Below are 26,561 nucleotides of genomic sequence, written 5' to 3'. Positions count from 1 at the left end.
AATTGATACCCGGCCTGTGCCAAGATATTTTGTTCTCAGTGTTTTAAGACATTACGAAGCGCCGGCCTAGTTTTATAGAACGACCGCTATGTCAGGATGATTTCCCCAAACGCATACATCGTCGTAGCAGTAGTAGATGCAAATTGCTACAGAAAAGACAATGCCACCTCTGTGGCTCAGTTACGAAATTTTTTGATCAGTAGTATTTATAAGGGCTGTGCAATTAGAACTCACAATCCATGATCATGTGATCAGATTGCAATCCTGGAACGGGCCCTCTGGAAGGTGGCACGGTTAACGCTTCTTTGCTCCCAGGGAGGAAGAGAACTAGCCATACCTTTTTCTTGGCCCTTGCAGCTCAATTCCTGATGGCAGTCCCCTGTCCGCACTAGTGAACAGGCAGATAGATGGCGGCAATATGCTTGGTAAGATATATAGAATTGGTATACTGGCCTTGTGCATTTGCCAGAAAGCGTTGCGTGAGTGGTTGGTTTGTAGCTTGTAAGGCTGTCTGTAGATCGTATTAGTCGCAAACCTGACTACTTACCTGTTCGCATGTTAACTGTGGCGTGGCAGAAGGGGCAAGCATTGTTTTAGTGGGTCAAATGAATCCCAGATCAGTGATTCTCATTGATGCAAACATACTACCTCTGCCGCAAATTCACTACCATAAACCTGTCAACAACTTTGCAGCGTTGAAACTTTCTGATGTGGCGAAGAATTTTATTTCTTGTTTCACACTTCATGCTCTGGAGGCCTTGTGCACTATCACAGTTGTAAAAACAGGAAAGCCTGGAGGTTGCTTCTGGAATGTGGCTGAAGTATCGACAGAAACAACGCTTGAAATAAAAAACAGGTCCAGATTATGAGCACTGCTGTATGGCTGCTTGTCTTAGTGAAAAAAGGAGATGGAAAATGTATGTACATAAGAATGCAGACAGTTTCAACTTAAATACCCAAGAAGCCTGTCACACTTGAAGTGCAAGTAGCCTTTGGCCTGCTTAAAGCACAAAGAATTTGTCAGAGAAAGACAGATAAACATGTTGAGATGTGCCCTATTTCTGCAGTTGCTATACACTTGCATTTGAAATGCACAAATGTTTTGTCTGAGGTGAAATATTTGCCTATTTATAAACAAGCCTGAGCTGATCAGATGAAAGAACAGACTACTACAAACAATTCTCTAAACCATGCCATCTGAAAAAGTAGTCCTGTACCATGCTGATACACCTTCTTTGAATAATCTCTAGCTACATAGCTTCCAAACATTGATGTTTTCCAAATACAGTTTCACATGCCATTTAAACATCTTTACACGACTATGCACAACATCACTCTGAACATATTGAAGGGTTGTACGTATGGTCTGCAGACTTCAATTTGTACTTAAAGCAAGGCACAGGGGGCTTGTGTAGTTGTACATTCTGTAGCATGGAACAATCCTCATTCTTCAGTGCTGCTAATGTCTACATCATCCCATGCATTAGAATTTAAAGACCAAACCATTTGCAAAGGTGAAACCTGTGCCACATTAATATGCACTAAAAAGTGCATGGTAGGAAACCTAAACAGTCATTCACTTTCATTGTAAGATACCTACATGCCTGTGAACATCAAAATGGACCGCATAGAAATTCAGATGTAAAAATGGCTGTTCCATTTGGTTACCCAAGAGCATTGCTTGCTGTGCAAGACGAGTATACAAATATGGCATTTTTCTAGCACACTGCTTGCACCAGCATCACATCTTGCCTGAACTCTTTACTGTTTGCTTTGGCAGCAGTCCTGTTCAAGGCACAGAGCGGTACTCTTAAAACTTCTTACGAGGTGTAAAAAATGGGGAACTATGTACATCATTGTTCACAGTTTAAAAGTCATTCACTGTGAAATCAGTTAGGATGCGGTACCTCTGCACTCGTCGTAGAGCAAGAGTATTATGTACAAGAAACACCTTGCAGTCTAAGAGCAGCATACAATCATGCCTTGTAGATGTCAATATCAGCTGGCGCAGATGGCTCAGAACTCCTCCTGGTGTTTTTGAGCTCATTGATGAAGTTATTGCGCACCGCTGTGATGCCGAACGAGTTGGGAAGGCGGTCAAGGCCATTCTGCAGAATGCGCTCCACCTTGATTGGAAACATGTCAGCACAAGTGGCATCTGCAGGCTTCTTTGGATCTTCGTCTTCAGGCTGCACTTTGGTGATTTCCCTCCTTGAAGTTCTTGGTCTGTAATAAGTCAAAAAATCAGTTCAAGCAGTGCACGCACTTACTGTAAGCAATTTATTTTATTTGTTTCGTGAGCTTAATATTACACCAATTAGGTTGAGTTCGCATTTTAAGAATATTAAAACGAAAGCTCTACTGGCCTAATAAAGCCATGGTTATCGGCGCCGCAGTTTGACCTTCGTGTGGAGGAGTGGTGGAGGCGTGAAAGCCACGTGCCACATGACACATCTTCTCCCATTCCCTCCTTTACCCCTTTTCACGGCGCAGTTCAGGTGTCTACTGAGATGTGGACACCTACACCTTTCTTTCCCTCTCCCTGTCCTTTTATTCCCGCTAGCCACAGCTCAGGTGCTTCAGGTTTCGTTGGCTGATGCCACGGCTAGCAACATCTTTTCCTTCCATTTTTTTAAAAAAGTTTTTAAAAATACATAGCCACTAACAACGTCCACCTGCAAAAATGTCATTTTGCTCAATATTGTGTGCCTAGTAATGCTCAACCGCCAGAAAGTTTTTTTCGAAGACTACATTTCGTGAAGAAAACGTAGCAGGCGCAGTTCGTCTGTTTACCTCGAGGTCTGCAAGTTTTCTGACACTTCAAAGATAAATATGGATAAATATTCCTCTTCTGCTCATCCCTGACTTGCGCGTAAGGAAACATAGATGTCCACTGAAACTCCGTTCTCGACACTATCTTGAGGAGCGGTGCCGGCGACTGCGCGGAGAGGGGCAGACTCTGCCTTCACATACCGACTGCTCTATGACGAGTATAAATCAGATAGAAAAGCCGCTGTAAGACAACAGTGCACCGGCTTTACGGTGAGTTACGCGAGGCCTAGGACCGCGAACCTTCCCTGAGATGTGGACGTAAATATACTCTCATGGCGAGTGGTGTAGGGTGGTTCAAGATGTTTTGCCACGTAGAAACCTCATAGCCCGATTAACAGAGGAGTTTGCTGTGGCAATTGAACACACCTTTGTGAAGCGAAGTGCTGTTAGTGTAGCTCTTTTTGCACAGATGACTCATACCTGAACAGCAGGAAGGTTGAAGCGGCCAACAGTAGTGTGCTGACGACAATGAGCCCAACAGAGCCCCACTGAGCGTACTCAGGCAGTTCGACGATGGTCTTCAAAAACTTGACTGTGTCATCCCTCGCTTCGACACGCTGCAAGCAAATATGCAGTCAGGAATCTGTAGTTTCATCTGTATATAAGTGACAGTAGGTACACTTACAGTTTCTTGCCAGAAAAGTGGCAGTACACCCTCAGCGACTCGGGAGAATGGCCTGGAAAGCAGATAAGTGAGTAACGCACTTATATTCGCATTCGCTGTTCAGCACTGTCCAAATTCCGCTTCTTCCCACTGTTCAAGCTTGCATACACCATTCTTCACTCCTAACCACAATATCAGAGCTTATATGAAGTTTTTTTTCTCGTATTTTTCCCCTTTTTCTTAGTGTTAAAGCTCACCCCTACTGGAAGCTTCCGTAAGGCGAGTCCCATATTTTCATATATTTCTATATAGATTACAAGGAGTCAATATGGAGTGTATGGAGCTGGTATGGAGTTTATGGAAAGTGCTTACGAAAACTTACGGTCCCCATATGACGTTATGACGTAGTGCATATTTTATGGAAACTACGTAAAAATTTTATAGAAAGTTGATGAAATCCATAAAAAGAAAGTACAGATGTCGATATGCCTTTCCATATCTTACGGACTCCATATTCCCATAATCCCATATGAGCGACTCGTATGGAACGTTTCAGTACGGACACCTCGAAACTTGAACTTTGTATTAGCTTGCACCATGTTATGGAAGCGAGTCTGCACTGGGCCAAGTGCTTCTGAAATGCTTGCTGACGTTTAAATACATGGACATAGATATTTGTCAACGTCTGCCATAACTCGAAAATTTTCGTCCAATACCGATGTCTTGAATTTCTAAATATGACCGCCTGTCATAGAACAAACACAAAGCTGCCCGCTCTTATAAAAAGCTAAAAATCTCGAACTCAAGAGGACTGAAAATGAGGGAAATTAAGCGCTGGCATACCCAAGACCAAAGACTCGTTCTAGAACCACGCTGATTTGTATCCGGCCGCGAACGTTCACAGTCACCCCAAGTGTCTGCAATGATTGAGAAGAACGTAAGGGTAATCCTCAATTTTATGAAAATGAAAGTTGCTGTTACCAGTGCCACAACTTACAGGCTCACTGTTGAAAAAGAATTCGTGCTTGCTGGCATCCGGCTTCATGCCATCAATGTCACCACGGTAGGATGCGTCGGCATACAAGAAGTGCGGAAAAGAGAGCACGAGTGGAGCGCCTGCATAAAAAAAAATAGGCTAACGTCACCAGCACACAACTCACACAACTAATTAGAAATTATAACTGAACAACGAAAGCCAGCCTTGACCTGTGCTTTTCGCGCAGGTCTGTACTGTATGGCGAAATCAGCTTTTCATATAAGCATCTCATAGCCCCCTCGCATGTCTGTTTTCTTAGGCTTTCTCTTTCCTTTACGCTTAAAAAGTTTATTTAGACACTCTACAGACAATCTATAGATTTATGGCCAAACACTTTTAGCAGACTTTTTATAGACTAAAAATAGACAAAACGAAATATCAATAGCAAGGCAATAGAGTATATAAGAAGTCTATAAAAAGTTTATAAGCCATTTTGCAATAGTCTATAAGAAGTCTATAAAAAGTTTATAGGCCATTTTGCAATAGTCTATAAGAAGTCTACAGAAAGTCTATAGGCCATTTTGCAATGGTCTATAAGAAGTCTATAGGAAGTCATAGGCCATTTTTATAATGGCCCCATTGCAAAAAGTTATGCGGGCACCCTTATGGACAACGCAAGGCGGTACTAGCGACTGAACATTTATTGAAACAACAATGTCACTTTTTTAGACCAAACGCACGTGTACTCCGAAAAATAATCACAAGGCTAGAGTGAAAACGCGAATGAAATGTAAAGTAACATAATTTCACAAGTTTTTAGTGCGTGCCCTTGATGCCTACTGTTGTACAGAGTTGGCCCCGCAGTGTTGGGATTTCGATTTCAACCCTTAGCTTCACTCCCTGGAGTCTCGTCTAAGCACACGTAAACTCCAGTGCGCGCACTTATTGCTTGTGGTCGCGGGTGTACATATTTTGCACGAAAAACAAAAACCATTTGATAAACACAAAAAAAAGAATGTTGAAACGGCTTGCCTTGCTTGCAAGGGCCTAGGTTGGCTCCTCCATCAGGCAGATTTCTGCCGGCAGAAAAGCAGTCATTCTCGGTACGCAGCTGCCCACTGTCGAAAGATGTGGCTCCGGCAACAAAGCGCTTCACCTTCAGGCCTTTGAACGTTTCTTCGCCTGTGTTCTCCAATGGAATGGATCTGGAGTTCCACGAAAGAAATTCCTCATAGTATTAGTATGAGCATGGGCGGTAGATGCGCTTTGGATTGAAATGAATGAGAACAGAAAAGCAGAAACCTGCAAATGTCCGGGATGAACACAATTTGCTCGTCGGTCTTGGACAGGGGCGGACGGATGTGCCCAACTGGAGTGAAGAAAAAAGGAAATTATTCGTACATATATATACGTGTAACTGGGAATTCACAGTAATATGTTTTTACATGTGCTTGACATTGGCCCAAAGGTTTTCTGCTCTGCCTGCACATGGCGCCTCCCTGTCCACCCGCAATCTCCGCGTAACACACGCAGTCAACGTTGAGTCGCTGCAGTCATAATTAGGGCTGTCTATCTGACAGAAAACGCACGTTGCAGGCCCTAATCATGTGACGTCTAGGGCGCGCAGAACAAAGGTAGTGTATGGAATAAAACAACTTGGTTCTGCGCGCGCCGATCCTTCGACTAGTTTGCGGCGCCGCCGCAGCGTGGCGCCGATTTCGTGAAAATCGCCAATAGCTGCTTTCGCGAAAATCGCCAATAATTCAGAACTGCTGTACGCCACACTGTGTGTACTGTAGTCAAATGAACAAACAGTAACTGTCCCGAGTAGATACCTCAGCACCGCCATGTGGTGAGACGCGCTGCAAATCCCGGTGTCCTGAAATGAACGTCGTTATGTCGACTACGCAGTCAAGCTTTTGTCAAAGCATTGTTCAGCCAAATATGTGTTTTACTCTGTCCAGTGCCACGCAAGCAGTACCCAACGTGATCCTGACAGTTATCCTAGCGTTTCTGGACGTATCGTACGCGGCGTTTTTCCTCTCTTTGCTCGTAGTACACTGGGATTCATATCATGCACGAGTTTTAAAGGAACTATTAGACAATCTAAAAGCCCTAGCTAGCTAAAAATCCCCTATTACCCTGAATAAGCTGTATAAAGGGCATTGTGACAGCGATCACTTGCTTTCCTTCACGAGTATTTCAGTTACTGGCCAACGGGGAGCTATTATTCGCATAAGGAAGGAAGGACTCGTAGCCGGAACGAACAGCGGCTATCGGCGGAATATCTCACAGGCGCGTGTTCACAGACGCAAGAATAACGCAAACCATGACGCATATGCGCGACGCGGACGTGTTTGCGACAAAGGAAGTCTCTGCGCACTCGCACATTTCCTGTGTTTTCATTCCGTGACCTGCGAACCGCATCATGAAGCTAAATGAAAGACGACTTTGTGAGTGCGACACAACCCAGCAGTGGAAGCAAAAAAATACAAGTGACAGCGGAAGCTATGCAAAGCGAACTGAAGTTTGAAAAATTGAACAAAAAGAATAGGATTAAACCTGTCACATCACACTCGTGACGAAAGGCGACGTGTGAACCATCGCCCGAAAAATGGCCGCTCTGTGCTAGTAGCTCGGTGGTACTTATTAACGTTCAAGAAAAAAATAGTGCTGCTAAGTTTGTAAAGCGCGCGTTGTATGTAGTCCACCACACCACCTAAGCGCAATCTTTCAGTCAAAATCAAATTCCTGTTCTAAACAAGCACCACTTAACCTGTCTTTGCTCACTCCCAAGTTCCTACCACTCTTGTGATGGTTGCCTCTTAGGCTTGAGACATTTACAACAAGAAGCAATTACCTCCTGCGGAAACCGGGCACAGAACAGTTCCCGCAGTGTTAACAATTAGCGCAATCGACAGCTACGTGACTAAAAAATAAATGAACAGGGCACCTACGTGTTCCCTTCAAAGTGTTGCACTCGTCCCCAGGCCATACTTCCATCTTCCTGTAAGAAATAAAAACGTCCCCTGTAGCACTTCGCGCTTGTTTCATGTAAGTGCGGAGCGCGCAGAGCCCTTAAACTCCAGTTGGATTGCAAGCAGATTGTAAGCAGAATGCAAGCAGATATATGAAAATAGGTTACCTGTGCTTGTTGAATTCATACACCTTGTTGACATTGGAGATGTCATCTTCACCAGTGAATATAGTGTACTCCCCGTCAATGGTGTCGTTTTTCTGCAACAGAACAGTGTCGCGAAACCATGTCCGCTTGGTTCTATGCATTGCAAACATTGCAAAATAGGAAGCACGTGCAACACATTGCAGTATCTGCATGAAGAAAGAAAGCAAAAGACGAGTGCAGGAAAACTTACGTGGACCATGTATCCAAACTGTCCTTTGCGAGGCGTTATAAAGAGAAGAGCAGAAGTGTGTTATCAGGCCACCGTGAAGCAGATTTGCTTTATTTCATGCAGACGATGGAGGACAATAGTTGCATGCGAGTTATTTTGCCTCAAAATAAAAAGATTTTGCCAGACAGCAGCTGCAAGAGCATGAGGGAAGAGCAGACAAAACTTCGACCAGACAACTTCCTAAAGTTTGGTTTATTGGTTTGGTTTATGAGGTTTAACGTCCCAAAGCGACTAAGGCTATGAGAGACGCCGTAGTGGAGGGCTCCGGAAAGTTCGACCACCTGGGGTTCTTTAACGTGCACTGACATCGCACAGCACACGGGCCTCTAGAATTTCGCCTCCAAAGAAATTCAACCGCCGCGGCCGGGATCGAACTCGCGTCTTTCGGGTCAGCAGCCGAGCACCATAACCACTGAGCCACCGCGGCGGCAAATTCCTAAAGAGAGTTGTAACTATAGCACTGTAAAAAAAGTCCGTAACTTTACGGAGACTTACTACGTGGAAAAACTGAACCATTTGCTAGAAAACACGAAGGTGAAGACCGTACTTCAGTCCAATAGCGGAGGGAACATCCGTATTCACCTCTACTTTGCAGGGGAGAAAACTTAAACATTCTATTAACCACCAAACTTAACAGGACACAGCGGTTGACTCCTTCGACATTATGTTAACGCCAAACAAATAAACAACTTGGTTGCAGACAGCGAAAACAGAAGTGCTCATAATGTGACGACGCTGCTTACTTTCATGCGTGCATGATAAATAATAATTTGTTTTCGGAAAGGGTGTAATATCTTTCTTGCTGTTTCGGTGGACACTTAAGCTGCACCAAGTAACAAGGGAAAGTCACAGCAATGCTAGGTTTTGTTTTGGTAGAACGTTAATATTACTTAATTGTTTTTTTATGGCATTTGTCAAATGTTGCAAATGAGCGGAGAGACCAGCGTCATTAACGCGCTTTTAAATATTCGCTTCGGTTCAGGGCTGCCTACAGAGCCGAAATACTTCAGGCCGTAGCACCTACGAAGATTTTTTAAAGTGCTTGTTGGGTTACAGCATATGACATGCACGAAAGGCGGCGGCGCGGTGCATGGTGGGTGAGCCACCATCTTGCAGTACTCCCTGGAATACGCCCGCTACAGTCACCGCAACCGCTACGGCAGCATGCTGCGCCAATGCACGCATGAACGTGATAACTGTTGGTAAATGACGCGTCACAAGTAGCCTTAACATTTGCGAAGAGTACGGCTCCGTTTCCTGGAGATTATGCAGCGATGCTATCCGAATGCGAGATGACGTTATGGGAAAAAAAAAAAAAACAATCGGGATATACCCTTTCACGCTGCGGGCAAGAGACTGTGTCCAGCATATAGACTTGTGGCCATGCTTGGATGCTGCGGACGTCCACGAAATCTTGGCGTTGCGGACAAGCCTCATTGCTCGTAAGCAGCAGAAGTCGAGCAAGGAACTGGAAGACCACAACCACCACAACTTTAAAGTGAGCGGCTGGGTGCACGAGCCGTCGGTGAAGGAAGCGTCGGCCGACACTGTAGTCATGATAACAAAGGTAAGATGGCATTTTGTTCGCAGGTGACCTATTCCCAAAGCCTGAACAAGGCTTCTCTAACCGCGTGGGTGCTGACCGAGAGTGACGGCGACATAATCGCTGCTTACTGCACCTGAACGGTGAAGTCTGTTCCCATGTTGCTGCCGTCCTCTTCTTCGCCGAGTATAGCTTGTGTACGCGGTAAATGCTTTCTTGCACCGACGACGAGAACGTCTGGCTTAAGCCCACGTACGAAAAGTAGAACTCGAGATCGGCACACAAACTGAGGTGCCTTCGCTGTCAAGTAGACGTTTCTTTTGCGCACAGGACACGAAATCCATGGCATCAGTGGGCCGCGCTTCCGCTTTTCGTACGTGGGCTGGAGCCAGGCGTTCGCGGTGTCGGTGCAAGAACCCTCTTGCCGTGCACTCAAGTGGTACTCAGCGAAGAAAACGACGGCAGCAACATAGGAACAGGCTTTGCCGTTTTGGTGCAGCGCGCAGCAATTATGTCAGCCCTCATGGAAGCTGTTAGCGGAACCTGGTTCATGCTTTGCGAATGATCTACCTGCGAAGAAAACGCGCAGTCAGCACACGTTAAAATTACAGTGAACTAGAACATTACAGTTAAAACTCAAAAGCAGCAGCCTTGTCTTTGTCATCATGACTGCGGTGTTGACTGACGCTTCCTTCACCGACGGCTCGTGCACCCAGCCGCTCGTTTCAAAGTTAAGGACATCCAGCTCCTTCCGCGACTTCAGTTGCTAATGAATAGTGAAGTTCGTCCTCAACTCTGAAAATTCGTGGATGTCCGAAGCATCCGCATGGCCACAAGCCTATGTGCCGGACGCAGTCGCTTGCCCGCAGCATGAAAAGGTCTATACCGATTGTTTTTGTTTTCTCCTCATAACGTCGTCTATCGAATTCTGATAGCGTCGTTGAATAATCTCCACGAACCGGAGCCGTCCTCTGTGCAAACGGTAAGGCCTTGTAACGCGTCATTTGCGAGCAGTTGTCACATTCGTGCGTGCATCGGCGCCGCATGCTGCCGTAGCGGCTGCGGTGACTGCAGCGGATGTCTGCTAAGGAGTACTACAAGATGGCCGCTCACCCACAGTGCACCGCGCTGCCGCCTTCCCTGCATACACCATATATCACCAACTATTCACATTAACCAAAAAACGTTGCGTTCCCCTGAACGCATGCGTTGTTTTAATGTTGTGGAGGCACAGGACAGCTGCTGTCCCGTTCGATTTGTCTTTTAACCTGTTAATTACTGAAGGTGCTGCGACGAATGAGCTTAGGAAGTTTTACAGTGTAGAAATGACTGAACGAAGCATTTTTAGAGAATTATGGTGTTTCACCAAGAAAACCTGATGACCCCGCTAGTTTGAATTTCAGGGGTGTACCACTGTCTGACGGTGTATAACGCTTTCACCAGGCAGTGATGTTTGTAATACGTCTTTATATCCAAGTTGGTTCGATCAAGTCTACAGGCGGCTTTCTTTTTTATGCTACATCTTTTTGGACAAGCAGTTGGATGAAGTGAAGCGAAAGAGAAAGTGAAGCACATGCCCATGGGCGTCCGGAGGGGGGGGCAAGGGGGGGCGGCTGCACCCCCCTGGAAAATCACTCACTCGAACCGTGAGTGATGGCCGCACGCCAGGGGCGGTGGTGCGCTCAGTCAAAAGGGTAAAAGCAGCCCCGCATGGTCACATCTGCGAAATGCCGCGTCCGGGCGTGCGTCGTTCCGCCGTTTTCAAACCACGCCATCGTTAGCTCTACTGAAGGGCGACCTGTTCCAGACATACAGCGGCACCGGCGAGCATGTGTTTCGAGCCGCCTTGAGATGGGTGTCTGTTTCTTTGATCTCTAGAGAGATAGCGACACGGAGGCAGACAGTGCACGGGGCATCTTGTTTTCGCCTATCGTTACGCCGGTCACCGATGAATTCTTAAGGAGGGAAGGTAAAATCAGCCGTGTCCACCCCCGCTTTGTCGGGCTGCTCAGGGGCAAGCGGGCGATGAGTTGGCGCCGCCGCCGCTCGCTGTCTCCTCCGATCCACGGGTAGCGCAGTTCGGTAGAAGCGCCGCTTTCAGAATCTCCGGCAAAGGGGATTAGCTGCTTTTGTTCACGGCGACGCAGTCTCCCGAGGCGCCCCCACACCAGCGTTCTTTGCGTCTTCTGCGAAAACCAGCGCCTTTGGTCAACGCAGCCCGATGGCGCCTGCCTGGCTCGCCTGTCACCTCTGGCTGGGCCTCAAATCACAACAGCGCCCATGTACTGTGCGTGTCAGTGCATGGTAAAGAGACCCAGGTGGTCGACATTACCCGGAACTCTGTACTACTCCATCCCTCATAGCCTGAGTCGTTTTGGGGCTCTGAACCCCATAAAAACACAAAAACAAATTTTCCGACTGGAGTGGCGAGTGTCCCTTCCCCTCGGAAGTTGCGCGGCGTTCCTTTCACCCCCAAAGTGCGCATTCGGGGATACTGCGGCAAGTAAGCCCTTGCACGTGTGCGCGCCTCTGTGTTTGTGCTTGGGTGTTTTTAGTGGCCGGTTGTCAGCGAAGCTGAGAACAACCAAGACAGCGGACGAGAAAACGACGAGCGGAGAGCAGTGTGTGTGCGGTTGCTCGACTGTGCGGATGCGCAAGCAAGATGGAGCGAGGTGTATGAAGCTGCGAGCGTGCATTTATCTTGTAAATAAGTTTTCGTTGTATATATAGTCATCTTTTGTTTTCAACGTACGCGTTCAACAGTTTTTCCAATCAATGTGTATGATGAGTGTGCACCGAGAGCGTGTAATGAAGCACAGAAGTGAATTTATCACACGTGTAATTACGCAATTCGCCCAGAAAAATCCGAGGCGCCTACAGTTGCTGTTCAAGGAAGACTGACTGAGTGACTGTAGTTGCGTGTTTGTGAACATATTGTGCTGTGTGCTGGTCATCAATCCGGGTGAGTTGAGAACCCGTATGCAGCAAGACTGAGCACTCTTCTCCACGAAGTGATATAGCATCTTTTTGCATTTTTATTAATTTTAGTTGTTTCTTCGTTGATAAACTCCAATGTACCTCTCCTAGCCGCGCTTTAATTTGCTGTTTGTAATTTTTCTTTCATGTGTGCATTTTGTTTAATTTTTATTTATATATAAATAAATAAATTTACTCCGCAAATAGCGCCTTTCTGCTACGAACATACCCCCCCCCCCCCCCCCCGGGGCACCAACGGGGCCCCCCCCTGCAAAAAATTCTGCGGACGCCCTTGCACATGCCTGAGAATAAGCGCTCAGAAGAGGCGTAGCAGAAGGAAGTATAAAGCAGCAGCTTTGCAATAAAAAAGCGAGTTCATATTAACACAAATCAAAATGTCACAGTACAATAATTTCGCCTGCACGGTCCATATCTTTATTTAGCCTTTCTCATCCCTTCGGTCTTGCTTACAGCCTGGAAAGAGGAATCGGTGACAGCCCAATAGATAGTCATCACCATTTGTATCTTACGCTTGCTAGGAATAGTCACCTGTTTCCTTTCGTCTTGTGAATGATCGGCCCATGATCATGATCAGAACATTTATGGTAGAAAAAGAAGGTAAGTCATGTTTTGTGCCACATTCATAAAAAAATTCTTCCTGCTCTTTCATTGGTCGCGTATGTGAATGGAATAGCCCTGTGAAGGGACCTCGCATTCATTCGTCTTTTCAAATGGCATATGGCCTGCATGAAAGGCAGTGCAAGGAGCTTGGGCCGTGGCGCATTTTAGATCCCATTTGAATGATGGCGTACATTATGTCCGGGTGAACCCCATCGAGTTTCACTTCGTGCTCAATTATGACTGTGCTAGAAGCTTGGACTGTCGTCACGGCTGCCGCAATCAGTCTAGATGAATGCGCTCTTTACGCGCCATCACAGTCCCCTTCAGCATATTTTAGAATATGTTAACTAGACGCCACGTTAAAGAAAGGAATAACATATTTGCTAGTCATTTAAGCCATGCGCCTTTGCTTCCAGGGTTTCAGGTGTCGCCGAACTCCTTGTCGCTGCCTGACAACGCCTCCGCAACCATAGACCGGGGACGTGGGGTGCACTTACGTTGATCATGTAGCCGAACTTCCCGTTGGTGCCCTGGCGGTCCGGGTCGACGAGCGAGCCGAGCATGTCGATGACCGTCCTGTAGCCGTGGCTGAAGACGTCGCCGATGTTGAAGCCCGGCTGGCCCGGCCGCGGTCGGCCGGAGTCGATGACCGAGCCCAGCAGCACCAGTATGTCGGGGTATCCACCGAAGGTGAGCTGGCCCACGGAACGGGAGATGAAGATGCGCTGCCCGAGGCCCGACAGCGACAGTGATGCGATGCCGCGGATGATGAAGTTCTGCTCCTTCAGGAGCTGTGCCGTCGTCTGTGAACGAAGAAAGGGGGGGAGGTGCCGCGATCGTGTTCGCTTCGGAGGGCTCTGCATTTCCTCGTAAACGAGGGCAACTACGAGGCAGGGAAAAGCTTCAAGGACACGAGTTTGTTGTAAAGCTCTACTAGTCTTAGTCTTTTAAAACATGCGGCATGCGATGCGTGCTATAAAAAAAAAAAGTATCGACAAAGAGACAAGCCTGGAGCAGAACAACATCAGCGAGGGCAGGCGTCTAGTGCGCTTCAATAGATGGATTTCCCACAGGGGATGTAGCTCCCTCTGAAGAACGTGTATTGAATGGCCTTTCTTGAATTTGTTTTATGTTGTGTTTTTCTCTTTTCATGTTGTTTCATGTGCTTTCAATAAGTTTTTTTGGTGCTTTCGTAAACGAACTGTTGCTTGCTGGTGTCTGTGCAGTATTGTATTCCTTTCGTCCCATTTCCATCTGTTCGGTCCTAAGTGACTGCAGTATTGCATATATGTTTTAAATAAATACAAAAGACTAATATTTACTCCCCAACGGATAAAGATTCAAAGCACTAAATGAGAGCATTACTCACCACGAAAGGCACATTGACGGTCATGATCTCGTCAGTCTCTGGTCCCACAGAACTTTCTCTGTCGAAGTAGTACCGCTTGGTCTCTTTGTAGGACATCGTGTCATTGTCATGGAATGTAATGTTATGCTTTATCCACTCAGCCCTGGGATAAGAGTAAAAATTAAATATAACTTCAGAAACGACAAGGCTATTTCGATTCTTTCATAACATCGAACTTCGAACATCGAAAGTTGTGAAATAGGGCTGCATTAGCATCGCCCTTGCCAAGGAGGGTTAAGTTGTCCACAGCCATGTATAAGTGAAGCATTATGCTCACATAAAGCGAGGTAAATAAATGTCACCAGAAAAAGTATTTTCCGCAAAAGGGACGGAGCGGAAAATCTTTACTCCTAACGATAGCCCGGTGAAAGGTGGCACAAACTGCTGGCAGCACTAGTTTATCTGAGTCCATTGAAAAGAAAAAGCGAGCTGAGAAGCGTGCAGGAGGTGCAAACAATATAAAAGACAAACATCCGATCTTCGATTAACCAGAAATCAAACACAAGCTACAAGAGAAACAATACTTCTTGCCTTTTTCTTAGCAATTTTCCTCTGGACAACTCAACTTAGTTTGCTGAGTTCCGCGCAGACAAAAAATTGAAATTGGTTTCCTGTGCAACCTTTCTTTTATACTGCTTGAACATGTATATACATTTTTACTTGTACCGATGCAAACCTGAACATCCCATATAGACCCATAGGGTACGCGATAGACGATAGCCGATAGACCCATAGCGTACGCGATAGAGATGGGGTCCGTCCATGTATGCACATTGTGAGTACCTATAAGTGTACGGTCCCACTTCTTTGACAGCCGGCTTCTCGCCGATTAGCACATCGTTAGGGTTGGTGACGTTGAAGAAGAAGAAGCGGATCTTGATGTCGTGGCTAGCGTCCTTCCACATGGGAAACGCCCGGGAGTGCTCCGTCAGGGACACCTCCTGCGATCGACCACCGAACGACCAGGGTCACACTTGAGAAGCGAACATACTGCTTCAGGACGATTGTTACGTGCACTCGCGGGCGTGTTTTGGCTGAATCCGATAAGAGTTAAGGCTTAGGTTGAAAGAGGTCGGCCTCACGAGCAAACTTTGAATACGATAATTACAGGCGCTCACCTGCACCTGTGAACGACTGTGACGAAAAAGAACAGTTGAAGTTACTGTGTAAATATACAGTGCAGGGGGGGGGGGGGGGGGCATAGCCATTGGTCGGAAGCGGACTGAAGCCCCTTTGCCCTTGAGAAGACAGGTCCGAGGGAGACAGTATCTCTTGCTTGCCAAGCCTTTACCCTAATACGAACGTATATTAGACCCCCCCCCCCCCCCCCCCCCTCCACACACACACACACGCACTTTCAATGCGAAGGAATCCTGGACAGACCACTCGTACCATTGGGTTTTAACACCCAGATATACGAGACCGGTGTCGCATGCTCTGCAGAGGCTTAAACATCATTCCTAGCAGTTAAGAATCAGCTAAATAGAGAGAACAGTACCAGTCAACTTGATTGCTATAAGCGCGACACCCGGGCACTGCCGGTGGCAGTTCGCCCATCGTTCGCAGAGCGTGCTCACCTTGTTGAGAATGAACCTAAACAGGTGGTCGAAGCCAAGGAGGACGGCCACGCCCAAGAGCATCAGAAGAAGACACACCGCGACGCACGCCGAGATACCTGCACGAGTAGTGTGCGCGGAAGAGGCCAGCTGACATGAGGTCCCCATCACAAAATTTGTCATGTTTTGTAATATAAGATCGACGACATTAGAGGCAAGAACTTCTCGCGGTAAACAACATTCAACTTTTATCGAATGTGGACATGCATTGGAAGTGTACCGAAAGTGGAGTTAGAGCTGTTCAAACGGTTCACTATGTACGGCTGGAACACATTCAAATGTTGCGACACTAAGTTGAAGCACTGAGTTTGGTTTATGGTTTATTGGGTTTAACGTTCCAACGCGACTCAGGCTATGACAGGCGCCGTAGTGAAGGGCTCCGGAAATTTCGACCACCTGGGGTTCTTTAACGTGCAAATGATATCGCATAGTACACAGGTCTCTAGAATTTCTCCTCCATCAAAATTCGATGGAGGCGCGGCTGCGGCCGGGACCGAACCCGCGTCTTTTTGGTCAGCAGCCGAGCGCCATAACCACTCAGCCATTGCGGCAACTGCATCATTCAGTTGAACGAAATGCTTTTGGCTCTTATTTTTCTGCGTGAAATTCGGCGCAATTAAACCGCAGAGAGATTGATCTGGAATGCTATTGCGGTCGCTCTCATTAGTAAAAAAAAATAAATTGTATCGAGAGCTACACTACGCCAGCTCTGCGAGCCTTCAGCGTGGGACCCCTTGAGCTCCGTGGCGGTGCCGTGGCCTTGAGCCGGTCGGTCACGTGGTGCGGAGCAGCTGCTGCGCAGGCGAAACCGAGCTGGAACAGCTGTGCGCATGCGCCGTGTCGAGTGGGGGGGGGGGGGGGGGGAGGTGTCGCAGATGTATAATTAAGCGGCTCGGCGGAGCTCTCACGTCCCTCCAGGTTTAACCAGAGCTATACCACAGACCATTTATTCATTGCAAAAGCTACTGCGTCTGCACCTATGTCCTGTGCTCTTACGTCACATTCCAACTTTTGGCTGCGTATAGATCTGTGACTCCAAGAAGAAAAAAAACTATGTTGTAAGTGGAGGTGTGGAAGAGCTTGTCCAGGTCCTGTGCCTTGTGTTTAGCCTCGGTGTAGTTGCAATGCCTGCTTGCAATGTGCAATGCAATGTAATGCAATGCAATGCAATGCAAGTAACAATTTGTTTGGCAATAATTAGCTCTTCTGTTGAAGCTGTATAGAGTCCGAAGGCAGGGAGAGATTTCCTTTTCCTCCTGATGGCAAGGAACTTTTTGTTTTAAATTCTGAGCAATACTCCAAATTATGTGAGGAAGACGATACTTCGTTTCAAAGGCTGCTTGTGGGGGGTTGGCTGTGCTGGGAACCATACACTGAGAGCTCTGAGAGAAGTTATATTTAATGGTTGTCGTGGTAGAGGTTATTCTCCCAAAGTCGAAAGAGCGTTCTAGCATGCCAAAAAACTGCCAGCTAGTTCAGTGCAAAGCGCTGTATCTTGAATCTGTCACATCGTCTGCCACTCCGTTGAAAAATACCAGTGGCAGTGAGGAGCCCGCGCATGCGCGTTCGGACTTTCTGGACGTCGAGACTGGCTAGGTTGCACTCATTAAAGCCCCATTTTTACGAACCGTGCTGTGCTAGAGTTCAGTTCTTGGGTGTCTACTCGTGGCCAGCCTTAAACAGCTGTCATGTTTTACGCTGCACAAAGCTTACAAAAAAAGGCAAGCATACAATTAGCACTAGTGCGTAAAGTTTTCTTCGTCCAAGCTGTGGCTAATGTGAACCGCAGCAGCGCACGTTTCGGTATGTTAACTTTAACAACAGGCAGCAATAACGCTTTCCGAAAGCTCTAAGCTGGCACAGAGCGTCAATTTCATTGCAAAGGACTCAAACCGCATTTCACTGCCCTAATGGCGACATCTACATGGTTTAGGGATGATAAAGTGCCATAAGCAGTTCCTTCTTACAAAAGCAATTGGGCTAGTCGAGAAACATCGCCACTTTTTCTAGAGCCAGCGTGAAATAATTACATTCTGAAAACAAGTATACTTAGTACGGGAAGTGAAAAATCCACTACAGACCGAAATGAGAAAGTAATAATCTCATTTAGAAAATTCGCACTAGTAGTTTCAAGTAGTAGTTGTCAAGGTTGCAGTTAATGGCTTTTTGGTGTAGCCAAACTAGCAAATGAGAGAGGGAAAGACATTTATTTCTGAGAAGAGCAGAGTGGTCGGCCTGAAGGATAATCTCCCCTGCTACTTTGCACTAGGAAGAAGAGAATGACCTGAGGTTTATGAACAGCGGTGCCGTTTTTTCGCTGATTAAATATGAATCCTCGGCCACCTGCTTCCCGCGAGTGGCAGGTTGCCATCTCTTGTCAATACCGAAGGAGCGTGCCAACATGGAGGAGCCAGGAGCCATTAACACCCTGCAGCGCGAGTTTGACAAGGACGTAGGCTGACGGCGCGGGTAGTCAGGCGGAGCTGAAAGCCAGCGATGTGATTAGCATAGTGAAAAGCTGCTGTACCGCCAAGACAAGCAACATCACCACCCACCCTAGCTTCCGCCTTTGTCTGTTCCTTCCTGTTATGGTTCAAGTCGTCGTCGTGTTATGTTTACCCGAGCGTAGCCAATCCGAAGTATTTCAGACTGGTAAAATCATGGCCGCTCGATCTCCCGGAGGAGATCTTGAGGGGCATCGAGCAGCCGTGGTAAAATTTTAGGCGCTTGCTTTCGTGTCTTTAAGCGAACACGGAGGACAAAACTAATTTTTTTGGCGGCAATGCCGCGAATGAGCAGGTTCTGCTGTTTCCAACAATAATTATTTTCTTTTCAGCATGCGTCTCTTAGATAAGGCGGTTAAAAACATTCGCCTGACCACATGGGGTCGAGCAGGCTCTACGCAGTGCTGAGGATTTGAGCTTGCTCGTCTCCAAAGGACTGTCGTTTAGCTCAAAAAAGACGTGTGAGGTGAAGTTTCCGACTAGTGCAACGTTAATACGCCCTTTCATGCCTTTTAAGTTGGAATTTTTCCGACAATACGATCATAAGTTACATCGTCTCATCAGCGCTGAACTGACTGATGTCGGGGTGAACTGTTCACTGGAATGGATAAGATGCGCCTACCTGGTACGACTGATATCCAGCAGCTCAAACAATACCTGTCTGTCAACTGGTATTTCGAACGCTCCAAAATGTCAAGCTATTTAAAATGACTAAGTGGCTCAGTTCGTAACGAACCATTTGCAAGAGCATCCCGGAAACTGAGCCAGAGCGACGGAACGACAGGGCAGCACGTGTCCTGTATTTAGAGTTCGCTTTGTCTTGGTCTGTGCGATGCTGTGGCAGGTAGGCGTTCTGCCGTGCGATTTCGAACCTATGAGCTGAAAGAGCTTCCTTGGCGCCGTAGCGTCAGCTGCCGAAACGCAGCGAGCAAGTCACGTACACAAGCGCCGGCCACACATGATGCTGCTGCTGGTGCTGCTTGCCGAAGGGCTCCTGGAGCATGGTCTCTGGCGACGTCTCTCCTCCGAGGGCGCCTCTACCTCGAACTGCTCGCAGCGAGGGGCCACGGTTGCTCCGTCTCGGGCACCTGCACACCACAGGGGAAGAGAGGGGGACATAAGCGTACTGATGTACAGTAGTACGATAACGATGCGGGGTTCGTCACAGCGACTCATTAGTAAACGATGCTGCAACATCTACCAAGGGCGCAGCGACGAGTGTTGAGCTGGGTCCAGCCCCAGTTCAGTCTGGGAGTTGAATACCCGCTCGCCTTCCTTACAGAAGCATCGTCGTCAGGTATCGGACAAATTCTAGCACCGCTCCTTCTGCGTACACCCCCCACCCACCAATCCCCCCCCCCACCCCCCAGAAAAAACCCCAAAAAAACTCGAGAACAGAGCAGCTGATGTGGTGGTGGTGGTAGTGGTTTATTTAAAAATAAAAAAGTGAAGCAAAAGACTGTTGCCGGCCGCGGCAATTGCTATCTAATATCTTAAGCACCCGAGCTGCAGCCGGCGGACATGAAAGGGAAAGGGAGAGGATAGTTTGGCTTATAGGGTTTAACGTCCCAAAGCGACTAAGGCTATGAGAGACGCCGTAGTGGAGGGCTCCGGAAATTTCGACCACCTGGGGTTCTTTAACGTGCACTGACATCGCACAGTACACGGGCCTCTGGAATTTCTCCTCCAAAGAAATTCCAGCCGCCGCGGCCGGGATCGAACCCGCGTCTTTCGGGTCAGCAGCCGAGCACCATAACCGCTGAGCCACCGCGGCGGCTGGGAGAGGATAGTGAGGAGAAGTATAGAGGGGAGCGACAGCAAGAAAGGACAGGAGAGAGCTTTATACACTTTTTACAAAATACAAAAATAATCAAGTTCGCGCCGCTCGCGCGCTAATGTCCAAGCATTGTCCGAAAATAAGTGCGCGCGAGCGGCCACTGCGCACAATCACTTACAAAAGAAGTAAACTCTATGTACCGTCTTTGTCAAAAGTAACCAGACTGCATGGTTTGCTTCTAGCTTGTGTAGTGGAGCCCTTGTGGCCTTCCTAAAGATCAAAAGATGTTGGAAAGTAAGAAAACCCCCAGTCCTTCCTTTTAACGACCATTCCAACTTCAGGGAAGCTGTAAGGGCTCCACTGTACGATCTGGAATCAAAGCATGCAGCCTGGTTACTTTTGACAAAGACGGTACATAGCCGCGCGCACGTAGCGTCCTGTCTCGGACTAATCGCGCGCGCGGCACACCTCAAATCGAGTCGGCCTGTTGCGCCGCGTGTCACTATAGGTGGCAACAGGTTGACTCGGTTCGTTGGAGTGCCTCCTTTGAGGGACATCGGTCACTTCGTTCCTGAGCCCGACTACAGCCCACTGGAAGCGGCCGCACAGTTCGAACTCCTTTAGAATAAACCTGCGCTTGAGGCGTTCGAATACCATGTCAGTCGTATTCTTCCCAAAGGTGAAACGAAGCAGGCATACGAAAAAAAAGAACAAATAAAGTACTGAATCCAAAAGGTGCGTGTGCCTGCGACAGTTATTTAGCGTAAGTTGTGTGCATAACAGTGTGCTCGTCGCAGAGGTGTGCAGCTATATTGATTACATACGGCCAGGTTATAGTCTCGCCTTGTTGGTCGTGATTTCAAAATGCCCTCCGCGTAGTTTCAGTTATCTCAATGACATCGTTATACCAAGAACCTTGGTTATGCGTTTTTTTTCTATGCCGTGCATTAGAAATTGTGTAGTGTCATTCTGCAGTAAAAACATGAGTCGTAGATTGCATCGAATCTCCACATTTCTTTAACTTTAGTCGCAGTTCCTGTTAGGACGAGGCGGGCCACAGTCGAGAAAAGCGAGATGCAGTATAAATACTATGAACAAAACGTGAACTTTTTTTGCATAAATGAAAACTAAAGGAATAAGAATGGAAGTCTTCTTTCTCTTCTGTTCTCAGACAATGCGTCTTATTGTTCAATACGCCCATTCCCCATGTGCTCTCTTGAATGCGGCCCAACGAGGAAACTGCTTTCAGAGATTTTCGCACGCTGATATTGGCCTCTTTCCTTGACTACGCTACTATGGGCATGGTATAGTTATATTTTTATCGACAAATCATCCTGCTGTGTCTAAATAAAACACACCCATCGCATTATTTAAAGAGTTGCCGTTCCAACCGCAGCGAAACGTCCTCTCAGGGCAGTGGGCGCATCCCGAAAGCCAATTACGCGCTGAGCGAGTTCGCGTGAGCAAGAACAAGGACAGAGCAATGGCACAGAAGGCGGTGGACGCGCACAAGGCTGTCTTCGCGATGGGCGGGCAGTTTCCGCGTACGAAGCCCCCGCGTGCTTCCTGAATTTGCACGCATTAGCCCGGTTTTAGGAGCCGCAGGGGTATGACCCCCTCTCTTTCTTCTTTCCACACGACCGCCCGCACGTGGAGATGCAACAGCAATGTCCATAAAAACAGAACAAGAAAAAAAGAGCGAGAAGAAAACAGGCTGGCATTAGAGTAGCCTGAACGTAGTTGTAGTGACAACCAGGGAAACTGCCCGCGTCACGTTCTGATGGCCAAACTTGACGTTCCTGTCAATGAGCGGCGAGGAGACGGGCTGGAAGCGAGAATAAAGAGTAGAAACATGGAAGCTGGGCGGAGTCGTTTTGCAGGAGCCAAGCGTGCAACATACTCCGCATCCGAAGTGCCTCGCTGTCCTCAGCTCCGCTGGAAGACCAGCTTGCTTCGCTCGACCAGGGGCAAGATCTACTGAGAGTACGGCTTGTGCTTTTCAATAAAATGGCTGCCTTTCTCTTGTAACGAACCTTAGACTAAAAACAAAGAGGTGGAGAACGTTCCTACTTTTGAAGGAGTCCTCGGTCTTTAACCCAGGCTTCGACATCAACACTTTAAACACGAATATATCTATATGGGTGTAAAAAGGGAGTATACCCACCTCTAGCGCACTTTCTTTGGAGTGCAAGGTATGCTAATCAGACTCCGGAGTAGACTTCGATCCCTAGCCATACGGAATGCTTACGCTTGGCAACAGAGGTGCATTTCCACAGCAAAGCACAGTGACTTGATGCAACTAGCAATGAGAGGAGGCTATTCAACACAGCACCGGAGGTATTGCGGTTAGCAAATAGAGAAGATTGAAATTTTGGTTAAAAACTTCGTAACTACTAGAACTTCACTTGTTCTGAAGAGGGAATTTGTCTCCGTTGCCAACCTCAAGTATTCCATAATTTTAGTGGTGGAAGTTAACCCAGGGCTGCGGCAGCACACCCTGCCCCTTAAAAGGAGTGAGCTAGAAGAGAGCTTACTGCAATTTTATTCCTTTCGTGTTTATAGAGTGTGGGGCACGACTTCGGCACCACACGCAGCATCGAAGTTTGCAGCGTGTTGTTTTCTCGACTGACCTGCACGAACCACGCGCTACCGAGGTCGCGCTCTCTTTTCGGACAGCTGAGGGCGTGCACGCGTCAAGTGAAGAGGCCCGCAAGTGGATCGAGTCGTCGGCACGCTTTCTTGAGATGCGTGAGACACGCTGGCAGGGCGGAAGAAGCGGGGGAAGCCGCGCTCATGCGCTACGCGGAAGGGGATCGTCCTGTCGCCGTTGCCCGGTGGTTATCCGGGCAGCTACTGTGACGCCCGACCAGGCAGCAGAGCGCGCGGAAGGGAAAGAGCGGCAGACCGGAGAACGTGGACTCGAAGCCGCTTAGGATCAGCCGCACGTTCACCCCTGCCCGGTCCATGGTATCCCGACCTCTTGGCGGAGACCAGTACGGCTGTCGGGCTCATGCACACGCTCCTCCAGCATTGCGTTGCGTTGCGTTTTATGACACATAGGAAACTAAGGCCAACATGCACCAAACGCAAGGTTGATTTTGTCTGCTTTGTGGCCAAGAGCAGAATGATTTGAAGTGTTATAGCTTGTTTTACTTTTTCAAAGATGTAAAAAACATGAAACGTCTACCAGTGAATTTTTTCTTAGGAGTAAGCTAAGGTGAAAAAGGGATGGATTCAGGCAAATCATGAGAAATGTTCCTCCCGTAGTTTCTTCACCTTTGTGCGCGTACGTAAATCCAGCGCTGAAAGGTGCAAAAGCACGATTCCTTTCATCAGGTGCGGATGATTATGGCGCATCATTGAGCCAGGGAATAAGTGTTAGGACGGAAGGGACCACAAAGAGGCCAAAGAGCAAGTAGAAAAAAAAAACAATTGTCAAGTAAAGCGAAGTGATGCCGAACAAAGAATCTTAATTCGTGCTCATTCGTGCATCGTGCAAGAACAATAAACGTTTCGGTGAGGCGTGGCTACTCAGCCCGATGAGGCGATTTCTGGGAACGTTCATCGTCGCATAGGGTAGTCGAATTTGCCTACGGATCACCTGCGGTGACGTCATATCAGTGAAGCGTGCGCCGTAATGGCAAATCGTGTGCATCGTGCAAGAACAATAAATGTTTCGGTGAGGCGTGGCTACTCAGCCCGATGAGGCGACTTCTGGGAACATCCATCGTCATATAGGGTAGTCGAATTCGCCTACGGATCACCTGCGGTGACGTCATATCAGTGAAGATTGCGCCGTAATGACAAACCGTATACATGGTAAAACATTTCGCGTATGATGAAAAAACACCGCGTATATCAATATGTTTACTCAAATAATACAGCAGATAACCAAAATACCCTACTGCAATATTATTCACATGGGCAACGAGCCACCGAATCGGCGAAATGGTTGAACAGCGCCTCCATGAGATAGACGGTGGCTCAGCGTCTCGTTCATGTCACTGACACACGGAGAAACTCTAAAATACCGAGTTATGAGAGTACAGAGGCGTTCCCGTGTGTTCTGTGACCTTCAACACTCTAATAAACCCGCAGTACGCGGAAGTATGGCAGGCTACAGGATCCGCCAGCGGCTGTACACCGCGAAAGTATGCAGAGGGAAGCAGTCCTATCAAGCTCACATTACGGCCATCCCCGAAGGTGACCTAGAACACGAGGAAATGCCGCAGCAACGCTCTCGGCTGCAGAACGCGGCGCTAGATCGCGTTTTTATCCGCCGGAGTTGCAGAGGAGCGGTTTCACGTTCAAGGACACGACGGAGCGTCCGTCGGCAAGGCTTTCACACGCCTCTTGACAGCCTTATCCAAACAGCTGATCTGAAGCTGAGTGATGAGTCACGGATCTGTTAAAGGCATTCACATATCTCCTCTAGTGCTCGGAAAAAACCGGCCTGTCGATAAACACAGCTCTTGAGAAGCAAAGACAGAACTTCTCCACTAGTTGCAGCAATGCTTGCAAGAGTGGCTTCGGGCGTGCATACTGCAAATGCAGCAGAAGAGTTAGTGCTTCAGGCTCAGTGCTTAAACACTGCATAGCTTACAACAATAACAAACACAACCCCGAAACCCTTCCAATGGCGCAGCATTTCAGGGTCAATGCGCCATACCATGGGCAAAAAAAAAAAAAAAGCGAAGCTTAAGAATAAAGTCCAGGGCAGTCGTACAGGGTCAGTGTGCCGCACATTGAACAAAAAATAACTAAGAAATAAAAAAAAAGAATGAGGAAAAGGAATGAAAAAGGCAGCGAGGGCTCTAAATAACTCAGCCGGAAGTGTTTCCCCGTTGTGGCTACAGTGTGACTAATAAGCAGAGCCAGGGGTGGCACGTGGTGCGTGTCCGTCGTGGTCGCGCACCCGAAATAGCCGCGCCACCTCCCGCGTCGTGAGGCGCCCTTTCCATTTTCTGCCGGTGCCGTCAGCCTCTGATGGAAACGCTGCACGTCTTCAGGGTCGCCCCTGCTAGCAACCCTGGACGGAGCCAAGGCCTCTTCGTCATGGAGGAAGAAATTCGTCGTCCATTCCCTCCACCCGGTTTCTCTCGGCGCGTGCTGACCTCCGCCCTTGCAAGGCGTTTTTTTCAAAAAGAGTGGGCCTAATCTTCTTGCCAACAAAGCTGCTAATGCCGATGATTATCTGGTTTATCTATAGCATTGTCCTGAGAACCTAAAGTGCGGGCTTGGAGAAATTTCGTGGATTTAAAGACCGCCATTCAGCTCGCCCACTTACGCTAACATCAACTGAGTTGCTATGTTCGTGAAATATTCGTGTATGGACCACACGAAGGCTGGCACCATACTGCTCTGATAACAACGATACAGGGCAAATAGAACGAGGGACCAAGGAAAGGAAAGACATGTACAAGCGCTCAAGATGCAACACCAACTCGCCCACTATGCTACATTGCTACAACATATTGTTCGGTTGAACTGATAGCGACTCGTATCAACAGAGGAAGGTTTTGTGAAATAGCAGACGGGAAACAAAAGACGGGAAATGGCAGACAGGAAGCGCAGAGCCATCGAGTTGGGCAGGATTGATACGTGGTGAACACATCCGCTGATCCATTATAGAAACTGCGCGAGAAACAGGAATACGGAACGAACAAGACAACGCGAGCACTTTCGTTCCGTCCTCGTCGTTTTTTGCTCGCTGTGTTTGCAATGGATAAAAGAAACCAACCAGCCCAGCTTTCTGTCCTTCTAATCATCCGCTTAAACTGGCGCCTGAGTAGCGAGGTTAACGAACCAGCAGGCGTGATGCAGATAACTGCAGATACTGCAGATAAACATGCTCACTGTTATTTACAATAACTGAACAAGCTTTCCTAATCTGACCTTGTACTAAGGACACAGTAGAATAGTAAACATGTTCCTCAAAGAACACTAGGTGCAGTGAATACCTCAATGCTGTTTCACTTTTCATCACAACCTTTTTTTTTTTGTTTTGGAGTGCGATGACCAAAAGCTAGCAAGCGCGCTAATGGAGAAAAAAACTGCTCATAATTTTGGCACTTAACGTAGTGTTCTTCAATATTGTAAGTTAATAGTTTTATTTGGACAGAATTCACTGCGAACAAGATACAGCTGGTAGAAATGCTTATGCAGTCGCGTTAGATTAAACTCGCGAAAGGTGGATGGATACGTACAGTGCACGTATTTATAACACAGGCATGTTCTGGGGGTTCGAATGAGAAACTAGCATCTGAGCCTGAAAATTTACATAATGTATCA

At 47.6% G+C, this 26,561-nt stretch overlaps 1 protein-coding gene across 3 annotated transcripts in view; it reads right to left on the bottom strand.

Annotated features, from left to right (window-relative positions):
• Nucleotides 1–205: 205 nt before the first annotated feature.
• LOC149372317 (scavenger receptor class B member 1-like) overlaps nt 206–26,561 on the bottom strand; it is a 55,448-nt gene continuing 29,092 nt past the window's right edge. For 2 of the 3 annotated variants that reach the window (XM_089566781.1, XM_089566782.1), the window contains exons 2-15: nt 19,435–19,581; nt 15,951–16,048; nt 15,157–15,314; nt 14,335–14,476; nt 13,463–13,768; nt 7,558–7,649; nt 7,370–7,419; nt 5,715–5,781; nt 5,445–5,617; nt 4,434–4,552; nt 4,280–4,353; nt 3,458–3,509; nt 3,253–3,389; nt 207–2,226 (exon numbers count right to left, since the gene is read on the bottom strand). In XM_089566781.1, coding sequence (XP_089422907.1) covers nt 1,977–2,226; nt 3,253–3,389; nt 3,458–3,509; nt 4,280–4,353; nt 4,434–4,552; nt 5,445–5,617; nt 5,715–5,781; nt 7,370–7,419; nt 7,558–7,649; nt 13,463–13,768; nt 14,335–14,476; nt 15,157–15,314; nt 15,951–16,048; nt 19,435–19,581 — 1,865 coding nt within the window. In that variant the 3' untranslated portion in view covers nt 207–1,976. Of the gene's footprint in view, nt 2,227–3,252; nt 3,390–3,457; nt 3,510–4,279; nt 4,354–4,433; nt 4,553–5,444; nt 5,618–5,714; nt 5,782–7,369; nt 7,420–7,557; nt 7,650–13,462; nt 13,769–14,334; nt 14,477–15,156; nt 15,315–15,950; nt 16,049–19,434; nt 19,582–26,561 lie in introns of all 3 variants that reach the window. The other variant, XM_089566783.1, reaches the window with a different exon arrangement.

Source organism: Amblyomma mixtum, chromosome 1 (assembly GCF_055824585.1).
Source record: "Amblyomma mixtum isolate Tamu chromosome 1, ASM5582458v1, whole genome shotgun sequence".
NCBI classification, from domain to species: domain Eukaryota; kingdom Metazoa; phylum Arthropoda; class Arachnida; order Ixodida; family Ixodidae; genus Amblyomma; species Amblyomma mixtum.
This window is presented reverse-complemented; position numbering and strand designations above follow the sequence as displayed.